Source organism: Cricetulus griseus, chromosome 8, assembly GCF_003668045.3.
Source record: "Cricetulus griseus strain 17A/GY chromosome 8, alternate assembly CriGri-PICRH-1.0, whole genome shotgun sequence".
NCBI classification, from domain to species: domain Eukaryota; kingdom Metazoa; phylum Chordata; class Mammalia; order Rodentia; family Cricetidae; genus Cricetulus; species Cricetulus griseus.
Window position 1 is genome coordinate 89,468,774 of NC_048601.1, and position 11,512 is coordinate 89,480,285.

Here is an 11,512-nt window from a genome sequence, read left to right on the forward strand (position 1 = left end):
GCAACACAAAATAGTTTAATAAAAGGCATATTCCCTGAATATAAATATTTAGATAAATCAAATATAAAATGTCATGCTTTATGGTGACGAGTGTTTTAATTTTGTAAATGTAATGGTAGAAAACATTTTGCCAATTTGTCGATTAGACTATTTTCATTATACAGCTCTATGGAAATACAGCTTTAATTTCAAATTTCTTTCTTTTTCTCCCCCTTCCCTCCTTCCCTTCTTCCCTTCCTCCCTTCTTCCTTCCTTCCTCTCTTTCTTTCTCTTTCCTGGAACCCTTGATGGCACTTCAGCTATGCTCAGCTAGCCCCAAGGTTGGATACTTATAATTTAAGCCTCTTTGAGAGTTTTCCAAATCTTCACCACCACCACCACCACCACCACCACCACCACCACCACCACCACCCTTTTTTGTCTTCGGTGAAAATCTCGAATGTTGCAATAAGGGCGAACCCCCTGCCCTTCCCCCTTCCCTTTTTAACATTTTTCAATTAGCGACTGTCATGTGACCCTCCAGCTGAGCAAGCCGCTCCCTCAAAGCATCCAGTGCTTCTTAGTTTCAACCTTTGAACAAGAAATCTAAATACTGTTTGGGTTAAATGGAGACAACAGTATCTTTTTGCTTTGTCATTCTCGTCATATAAGACTGGTGCTGTTTTTTAATGTGTTAAAATAATTCAGTATTTTAGTGTAGATTTAGAAATCTTTTATCTTCCTACAAAAAAAGACAGCATATTTTCAGGGACAGATGAAAGTATAATTTATGGTTTTCATGATAACTGTTTTGTTGGCGAATTAACTCTGAAACACATGGCATGATCTCAGATGTTTTTTTAAGAGAGGAAATGCCGTAGTAGAGGTAGAAATCTTTTAATTTTTAATTTCAGTTGTTGGCTGGAATCTAGTTAGTTGTTCAGCAAATCATGCTAAATATTTTACTATTTGCATCTCCATTTTATTTTTTTCCCAAACTATGGACATAATCTGGTAGCTAATGGTGTTTTCCTGGAATCATGCTTGTACAGTATTCTAATTTCATCAGTAGGCTCCAGGTCACATGGCAGCGGGCAGACTCTTCCCCCCATATTCCCCTTTGGTCCTGCCAGTCTGCCTTGCTGTTTGGGATTTACATCCTCTGACAGTTTATCTTTCAATCTGTACTTGTTGGTACATTGCTAACCACATTCTCAGCCTTACTTTTCAGGCAATAAATTATTTTTAGCGAATTACAAACAGACAAGCTATACTTCAGCAGGAAAGAGGCATGCCTCTTAAACTCTAGAACATTCTCTTTCATCAGAGGCATGCCTGGCTTTAGGTTTGCAACCTTTAAAAATATTTTTTTAAGACCCAAACAGGAAGTGTAGATCAAACAGTGGTTATGAATGTACAGTAAAATGCATTTGAGGTTGTGTTGGTTAGAGTTGTAAGCAGTACTTCATGTGTGTTTGGCTGATATTTCCCAGCGATTGGTAAACTGTGACTCTCATTGAACATTTACTTCTTGTTAGAATACAAAGATTTACTTAGTATGGCTTTGCAGCTTCAAACCTATAAATAATGAATCAAAAGTCTCACTGGCAGGAGAAAGGCACAGTTGGGTGTTTTGTTTTGTTTTAATATGTAGTTGTTCCAGTTTTTCATTTGTGATCATTTGGCCCAGGGTACCACAAATAGAGTGCCCAGGACAGATCATGGGGACAACTGTGGCTGACACTGATCTGGTCCTCGAGTGTCATCAGATTCTGAAGCCTTTTGAGGAGGAGGAGTGTCCTTTTCTTGTGATTGTGTTTGTTTGGCCCTGATAGCGTTTGTTTCTATACTCCCCCAGATCCACCTCTTCAGCAGTAGACACCTCTGTTGACATGCTCCAGTTCTACTCGCAGAACTCCTCCTGCTTTTGCAAGCAACATGCTCAAGTATTTCCCCATTTCCTCCTCCACAGAGTGGAGGCAGCCTTCCCTTCTGGACCAAGGCTGACTGGTGGCCCAGCACTTGCAGGGACTTGAAAGAGTGTGAGCAAGGAGACAGTGTCAGAGGTTCCTGGGGCCACTGTGCCATGGGAGGGTCTGCCTGAGGAAGTAGCCAGGTAGCAAGGTTTAATTTTGTGCTGAATAACCCAGTTTGCCAGAAGCAGCCCGGGGACATAAAGAAAAGCATCACATTGTGGGTTTTGTTGTTGCTGTTTTATCTTAAATTGAACAGTTTGTGATATCATATGCCCTTTTCCCCCAACCCTTGCCTCAAAAGCAGGAACTCACTCATGCCATTGTATGCTTTGCCTTTACTCCCGTGTGATGTCTCCCTCACCTCTGTAAGAGGAAGCTAGAAATTCCTGGGTGGTTATTAGGCAGGAGAGAGTAAAGACAGATTGTTGACTAAGAAACCATTCAGGGATTAAAAGCATACACTGCTCTTGCAGAACCTGAGTGGTTCCCAGCTCCAGGTGGCTCACAACAGATTGTAACTCCAGCTCCATGGGGATCTGATGCCTCTGAGCACGTAGATAACTGCACACATGTGACTATACCCCCACCCCCAATACACACGACTAAAATAATTTTTAAAAAGAAAAGCTTTGTAGAGTGGGTGTTTAATAAATTAACAAGTGACATGTGTTCATAGTTGAATGGTTAACTATTAAAAAACAAACTAGAAAAAGTTCCAATCTTCTAATACTTGCTTTTTTTTTTTTTTTTTTTTTTGGTTTTGTGCAAGATCTGATTCCCTTTTGTTTGTTTTTCCGTTATTTTGTTAAAACACTCTAACCAAAACACATCTTGAAGAAAAAAGGCTTTCTTTCAGTTTGTACTTTCAGATCCATCAGGAAAGTTAGGGCACAAACCAGAGAAAAGCTGCTGATGGCTCACTCATTGGGCCATGCCCAGCTACCTTTCTTAGCAGCCCAGACCCACCTGCCTAAGGATGGCACCTCCCCCAATGGCCTGGACTGTCACAGTAATGTCCCACAGACATGCTCAGAGGCCAAATGGTGGAGGCAGTCCTTCCCGGAGGTTCCCTCTTCCCAGGTGGCACTAGGCTTGTTGAGGTGTAGGAGCAGGGCCGAGGCTGTCACAGTGCTCCGTTTGGGTTGCTGCGCTCCTGGTGCTTTGCTTTGTAATTACTGGACAGGGAGAAGAAAGCAATAGAAAGTGAACACACACAGTGCAGTGTCCTAGGCACCTACTGGGCATCTAGTTTGCATGGAATGAATCAGTGGTTCAGTCTGCAGATTAGGAAGTCAGTGCCCACTAAGGTTTTTTTTTATAGCAACTATCCACGACTGCAATCAGTGCCTTCTCCAGGAATCAGCACTGATCCTGCCCTAAATCCTGCCACTTCTAATACTGGCATTGTGTGGCTCTCAGCTAGGAGGTTGCCTTTTTGACCTTTTGTATCAGGAAGTTAATTGCAGATATCTCATCCCAGTTCTAAACAACATATTATTGTTCTTGTTGTTGTTGTTGCTGTTATTATTATTATTATTGCTCCACAGCTGCTACTTGAGCACTTTCTGTGCAGAGTACTAGCCTGAGCCGGATCCAGGTGAGCTTTGAGAAGCTTCCCTTCCTGAGCTGGGTGGCTGAGAAAAGAACAACAACGGGCTAATAAAGCACTCTTGGGGGCCTCGAATGTGCAGGGGAAGGCAGGAAATGAGCACACACTGGAGCGATTTAGAAAGGCTTTTAGGAAACTGGAACTCAGAACTAGAGCTTCGCTTTGTTCATTCATCAAGTATTTAAGTGTTTGCGTATTCTTTGTGTCTGTTAGAATAGCACTTCTACCCTGGTAGGCAGGCAGAGGGACACGTGGAAACCAAACCAGTCTCACCTTTCCAACCCGGCTTTCCCGATCTATGCCGTTGCTGTTTGCCTCCTGTGCCTTGGGTGTTACCCGCTCTTCACGCAGGCCCTGTATTACTCTTTTCATCCCATCCCGAGTCCCCACACACCTGGTTTTCTACATGGAATCGCAAAAGCCCACGACGGAGTTGCACGCTTCTCTCTGAGTCCTAGTTCACAGTCCATAGTCAGCGTTAGGGTTGGATTGCCTGCTTCTCTCCCTCCCCCCCTCCCCGCCCCCCCTTCATTCTGAGCTTGCTGTTGTAAACACCATGTCTTAAAGTGTTTTTATATTTAGCTAATACCTAATACAAAGGCTCAGTAAAATGCATTTACTGAGCTATAGTTAAAAATAGGAAAGACTTCTTACTTCTTAAGAAAACGATGGATTTACAAAGTTAGGGGAGCATTAGTGGAAGTCTTTACAGGTGAAGAAATTAAGGCTCAACATAATTGGGGGAAACCAAGTACAGACCAAAGATGGAAGTGCTACACCCGAGGAGGCTTTCAAAGATGATAGATTTCTGCATCCAGACTTGTACCTTGTGCCTGAGCTGCCTGGCAACCAAACTCAAAACAGAAGAGCCAGGGAACTGAAATTCCTTTCAGTCAAAAAGGAGAGCATGACTTTGCCTAGCATTGGCTGCTTAGAGAAGCTATGTTCTCACAGGAATCTCTAGACTGCATGGATGATTGAGCCTCAGCAACTTTTTCTAATAAGTACACACACACAAAAAGGACAGGGCAGGTAATGACCTCAACAATAATGAAAAGTTTATAAAATATAACTAAAGCTTTCATTAAGGGCACTCTGCAAGGACCCAAGTATATAATAATTAGACTTACTGATTTATACGAAGTTGAATTGTTGTAGTCCTAGTGAGGAACAGAAGTGTAAAAAGGAGATCAGAGAGTCAGAGATTGCCACAACTCCCTGCTTCATGTACAGGGAGGACTGGGAGGGCAGGAGATGAGCTCAAGATGGGGAGGAGCTGACAGCCCCACAGATGGCTCCCCTGAGATGTCAGCTGCCCCTGAGCAGGGTTCTGCCCCGACCTTGTCAGTGCTTAATCCAACTCAACTTACTTCTTCAGAGAAATGGAGTAGGGGTCCTGGTTCCAAAGGAGACAGATAGCTTTCTTCCTGCAGATCAGGCGGAAGCTCTTCAGACAGAGAATCTCATTGGGTGTTTTGGAAAACACTAGCCAGCAGCCTGCTGCAGGCCGGAGCCACACACTTGAGATCACACAAGCTCCCTGTGCATGCATGGATGTTTGGAAAACGATTCTTAGAAAAATAAATGTGAAGAAACATGTAATTCGGTCACAGCTCAGTAGGAAGTGATAAGCTGGGGAACTGGATGCCACAGCCATTGCAAAGGCAGCAGAGCCTTGGGAAACATCTCCCAGTAGTGGATTCGGGTATCATGGAGAGGCATGGGGATTGCACCCATCTCCTCCTTTAGCAGGGAGATTAGGAAGAGACGGCACAGCACCATGGATGTCAAGGCTCTGTGTTGCTAAGGGAACCATTGACATGATGAGCAAAAGAAGGATTCATGCAAGTTCCTAAACACACACACACACACACACACACACACACACACACACACACACACACACACACACACACACACACGGTAAACTTGAAGAAAGCCTTTATATATTTACTGCATTAACTTTCACGTCGCTACTATTAGGAATAATCACCATAGTGAATATGTGGGAAATAAAATAAACCTGTTGGTTCTTAAAGTCACTGTGATTAACATTTTGTGGATGAAGTTACTTTCATTTCACAAAGGGCTAGCATGTTCTGAAGCATGGGATGTAGATTTAGACAAAGGACACAGTGACCGCCCAGTATCTATCTGAAGCACCTGTTACCTTCAGAGGTCAGTAAGTGACAGAGAGCGTGGCCCATCCCCAGACCCTGGCAGTGCTTGGTTTCTATGAAGCAGCATTTATTTGTTGTCTAATTTAAGGAAAGTGGATTAACACACTCAACAAGGGAGGGTCCGGCACTGAAAAGGATCTCACTGAACTTGGGAATCTTATTTAAGTTTAAAACACTGCACTGGAAGAGAAGGAAGACTGGGTGCGTTCATGTCTTTACGATTGTGTTAGAAAAAATCGGTCCTTTTCCCCAGCCTTGCTGCACAGTCGTGTTGATTATCGCCCAGTAAATGTTAACTGTAAACAAAAACAAATGAGATGACTTCAGAGGTTTGACAGTTGTGATGTGGGAGTCAGACTATGAGTGCTTGTTGCCATCTTACTATTATTTCCCGGATTGTTAGGGGAATTTGACTTTTTTTTTTTTTTTTTTGCTGTGACTGCCACGTTACATTTTGCCTGGAAGCCATCCATTCCGCTGATAGGGAGTTCCTTTTGAGTGCTGTTTTGATACAGTAAGCATCACCACACCTCTGGATCTTGATAGCATTACTGCAGGAGCAGAAAGCAGCTTTGTGTTAGTAATTACCTAACATTGTCAGAAGCTGACTGCAGGCCTCTTTCTAGTGATAACAGAATAACCACATAATGTAGCTTTAGAGCACATGATTAATAGAAAATAATTACACGTCCTACAAAGGGATGCAATATTTCTTATAAATTGACTAAAATGGTTTCCTGTAGATTAAAGGACTCTTCATTATTTTATCAGTCCTCCTGAGGTACAGTCACTTGCCTATGTTAGCATTTCAGTTGATGGTAAGAGCCGAGTAGGGTGAAGGATACCAGATGGCAGACCTCGTACCTGAGATCTTGAGTGCAGTCAGATGACGGGATGTTTCCTCACCTGTCAAGATTTAGATGGCAGTCTGGTATGGGCCTCCCCTCCTTCTCTCTCCCCTCCCCCTTCTCTTTTTTCTTTATTAATAATGTTTGAGAGGTGTCTTTTAAGTGATCCACCTGTGACTTTGTATAAAGAATGCCATAATTAGTATGTGGATTTTAAGACAGCACAGTATTTAGTGATGGCGTTGTTTGCCACCATTAACTGCTCTGTCGTTCATAATCACATATGTTTGAGGCAGAGAGGCTGAATTTCTTCTTTGAAGGAAACGTTGCATGGTGTTGAATCTTGAGGCTGGAGTTTAGAAAACTGCTATAGTCCAAGGAGCATTTTCATCCCAATTTATGGACTACAGACATTTTAATTGGGATTCATGTTGCTCGGGGGGCTCATGCAGAGGGTGGTGGGGATGAGAGGAGCACTCCTGTTTTCAGTCTCGTGACATACTCTATCGCTGCAGTGAACAGCCGTAAATCTGCCTCCTAGATTTTTGTCCCATTCTGTTTTATCTTTTCTCTTAATTTCACACAGGAGTATTATATGGGATTATTTATATATAAAGTAATACCCTGATTTTTACTGTTACCATTTTCTGAATGAGACCTGATATCTTAGAGCATTTCCATGAGGTTTGTATTTCACAAATTTTTTGGTTATTTTAAATTAAGTGAAGCTTTTAGGATTACTGCAATGTATCACTTTTCTTTGTCCCTGGAATGGTATAAGTAAAGGATCCGTTTACAGCTGAGGAAGCCCCTCTCTGCTGTCTGCTACTGTGCTTCCTAGTTAATTACTGCTATTGCTCTACGGTATATAGCACCAGACTTCCTCAAGCAAAGTCTCTTTGTCTGCCCTTGAGATCTTAATTTGAGGGTTTATGCTCTTCTCAGGAGTGATGATAGATCCTTAGATGTCAGTACAGATTATAACCAAAGCCAAATATTATAAAGTTCAATGAACTTTCTGGCTTGTATTTTAAATCTGACCATTGTCTCCCAGGCTGAACACTATTTCTTGGCAGCAAGTTTGGGTAAGGGGTGCCCTCCCACTGAATGTTTTCTGTGTCTCCTATTGGCAGGCTAGAGTCTTTGCTCTTCTGATGTAATCAGTTTGAAAAAAAATATCTAAGGCTGGTATTGGGTAAGAGCTTTCCCCCTCAGACTTACCCAGTTAGTCCATTTTTTATTATCTTACAATGCAGACCTTTGATCTGTGGAAGCTTACATATGTTTGTTTTGTTAAACATTAGACCAATTGTATTCATTACCTTAAAAACTGAGTAAGTATGACTTTATTTGGTGCCTACTAGGGTACATACAATGATTGCTAGTCTAGCTTTCAGTGAGTTGGTATTTCCTTTTGATAAATGTCCCTTGTGTAGATTATACACATCATCATTGTGTTCTGGACTCAGGCTGTTCTCATTGCTTAGACAGTTTTGTCCACTAAAGTCACACTGTCAGCAAACTGTTAAACTCGACACCTTTAGTCCACTGACTCCAAAGCCAGTGCTGTGTCCTTATTAGAACAAGAAATACAGGGTCAACCTTTTTGTCCCCTTTCCCTCACCCTTGTTCTTCCAATAAGCCTAATTCTGCTATTGCCCACCACTTTAAAAGAACCCATAGGTTTTATCCTTTAATTTATAGGTAGAGTGTCTGTCAATACATGCATGCTAATGCTGATACATTTGTATCGAAGAACAGCATAATTTTCCTTGTGATGGTCAGTAGCATACAAATCAATATGGATGTGAGGCCGACATGCCTGTCAGCCCTCCCTCCTCACATATAACTCAGTGTGCATATGCACATTTATCTACCACTCAGATGGAGGAAGATCAGAACCTATTGAATTACTTTGGGGATTGATTTTAAAAATTTATCTTATATGAAAAATTAAATTTGGGTCTTAATGCCTGTGCAGAGTATTGCTTTTGGAAGATATTATTCTTGAAACTTGTAATTCATTTTACTTGTTTGTATCTCACTAAACATAAATAAATTTGAGATAAAAATACATTAGTCAATCTGGCAGACATGGGGCTGGTTAAGGAGGGTTCACAATGCCTAAAGCAATGGTGTGCCCATCAGTGGAGAATAAAGAAGAGAAGAGGAGGGCTAGGTTTGTTTATCTCACATTGTGAAGTGCAGAACATTTCATCAGTCACTCTGTTCACAGATTAATATTTTGCCTTTGAAACTAGAGAGACTTTTGTTTCCTGTTGATCTTCCATTCTCTGAGCAAACCTGACATCACCTTTATGTTCCACCCGAGCTTAGGCAGTCCAGAATCAAGAGAAACAGTAAAAGCTTTGGGATATTATTTTCAAGAAATTCTCTTGTGAATTATTTTGTATTGGTATTTGCAAACTTTTGGTTTTAGTATTCTTCTTATTTTCCACTTTTGTCAGCTTAGAATGTATTAGATTTTTCTTAAGAAGGGATGTATCTCTGAATTCTAAATGATCTCAGTTTAGTTAGGAATTACGAATTTGTTGTCATGCCCTCCTAACCCCCCCCCCCCCACACACACACACACCGCAGGATTAGTAAGCTTCTTGAAGGAATGTGTGGCTCCTCCAGCTTCCTGGCTTTAGCCTTACAGCTAGCAGCCAGTACAGGGGCAGCGCTGTGTGCAGAGGCTAGGAGCCCCAGAAGCTGGTTCCTGTTGCTCTCCTTGTTCGTGTCCTTTTCTTTACATGAGTCACTTCTTCTGCATTCTGCCAGAATAATGAGCAAGTTTTGTGTTGTACAATAATTGAAATACTTGCCAGCAGCATGGCTCTGTGTGTGTGTGTCTGTGTGTGTGTGTGTGTCTGTGTGTCTGTGTGTCTGTGTGTGTGTGTGTCTGTGTGTCTGTGTGTGTGTGTGTGTCTGTGTGTCTGTGTGTCTGTGTGTGTGTGTGTCTGTGTGTCTGTGTGTGTGTGTATGTGTATGTATGTGTGTTTGTTTTTTGATTGTTTGTTTGATTTTGGTTTGTCCAGAAACAAACAAAAAAAGATGAAAATGTTCCATTTGCAGCTCCAGCACTTGTAACTTTATAACAAGGAACATTTCTAAGAAGTTGCATACAAACAACATTGTGCTTACACCAACCTAAAGGTTAATACTGCATATTGTTTTCAATTAGGAATACAATAGATATGGCTGGTGGGTAGGAGAAATGAAGGGAGCCATTGGCTTGGTGCCTAAAGCCTACGTAATGGAGATGTATGATATTTGAGAGTCTGGGTAAGTACATTTTAATCCAATATTCTGTAATAGCTCTTATGTTCTCTTGGTCTCTTTCTTCTGAGGCTTTGCCTTTTCAAGTCTTTAGTTTTCTGATAACATAAGTATGATGCCCCAAATCTGTTTTTGTTTTTGTTTTGCTTCATCTTTAATTTTTAAAAATAACTAGAGAATTTACTTTGGAAGTGAATAGATTATTTAAGGAACGTCCCTTTGATGATGACCAGCTGTGTTCTCAAACCTTCTGTCTCTAGTGAAATGCCACTTTTATGGCCTTTCTTGGGAAATGAATTGAGAAATGCTGAGCAAATGTCCATTTTTATTTGGCAAAAAAATGTTACTTTTTTCTAAGCAGGAGAAATAAATCAACCTTTCTACTGAAGGAAAAAAATAAAGTAAAATGCAACTTTCCCTTTTCACCCACAGGGAAGTCTTCTGTCTGTCGGCAAGTGCTCTGGATTTGGAAACCCCCCCCACCCCCCCGAGAGCCTGAGTGATGGCTCAGAGCTGCCTTCCTTTGGCTGAATATTACTGTCTCAGCTGCTGTTCTACACTCATTAAAATACCCCGGATGTCAGATTAAGCCAGCAGTAATTGATTAAGTTAGGTTCAAGCAGTAGAGATAAGACCTGTTGCTGTTTTGCAAATAGTGATTAGCATTAATTTGCCCATTTGGTTTATGTGGGAAAATTCATTGTGATTGTATGCCACTCTTAGTCACTGAAGCTGCCAGTGGGGGTTGCTATTTCTTAATCATTGGGCATCAGTTGGTTTTAGAATGTTGCATATAATTTCATAGACTTTGTAAATTTTGAGTCCATACTAAAGACTTCTTTAAAGCTGTGTGGATGACTTAACTTGTTTTTTTTTTTCATAGAGTAATAGCATGTTTTCATTTTTAAGAAGTTATGCAAATTGACAAGTTTACCTGCTCTCAAGTAAGAAAGAAAAAAAAAAAAGGCAGTAACATTACAGGTGGCAGTATCCTGTCACTTGGTACACAAGTGTAAACCAGAGCTAGGTTTAGGCAAAGTATTTCAATGTCTTAATTTGATGATGGGCTTGCCAGTGTTTTCTCCTATAATTTTATTTAAATTTAACAAAACCCAAGATTCATAAGAAAGCCCATGGTATTACCACTAATAGGTGTGAACAACTTCAGTGTGAGTTCAAAGTGTGTGAGCATGGCAGGCACTCTCTTGGCTTATGGCCTCATCATTGCTTGCCCTGGCTGTCACATCCCACTGTTAAACAGCAGTCCAGCAGTCCCGAGCAGAAAAGAAAGGCCCAGAATGGCAACAGTTACCAAGCCTGTCACTCCCCTTTCATAGGTAGTTGAAGTCATAGTATTTGTAACTGTCTGTGGAGATGCCAGTATAGCCTTACCCTGTGTCAAATGCACTAGTGGCTGGATAGTTTGCAGTAGATGTAATCTACTACTGAATCGTTCTCTAGCAAGTTCTAGCTTTTGCTTAACTTTTCAGATAGGAATGCAAATGAGCTGATTTTTTAAGTCTCCACTATTTGTGTACAACTATCTTTACAAGCAATAGTAAAGAGTGTTTATCTTACTGTTACTCTATAAATGTTATGATTACTGTTTCAAAAGTAAAAGAAAAAAATCTTAACATT

At 41.1% G+C, this 11,512-nt stretch overlaps 1 protein-coding gene across 1 annotated transcript in view; it reads left to right on the top strand.

Annotated features, from left to right (window-relative positions):
- The window catches only part of Skap2 (src kinase associated phosphoprotein 2), a 149,901-nt gene that overhangs the window by 137,341 nt on the left and 1,048 nt on the right, over nucleotides 1-11,512 (top strand). The window contains exons 12-13 of the mRNA XM_027429626.2: nucleotides 9,780-9,880; nucleotides 10,307-11,512. The exon at nucleotides 10,307-11,512 is cut by the window's right edge and continues 1,048 nt beyond it. Of these exons, the coding sequence (XP_027285427.1) occupies nucleotides 9,780-9,872 (93 nt within the window). The 3' untranslated portion in view covers nucleotides 9,873-9,880; nucleotides 10,307-11,512. The remainder of the gene's footprint in view (nucleotides 1-9,779; nucleotides 9,881-10,306) is intronic.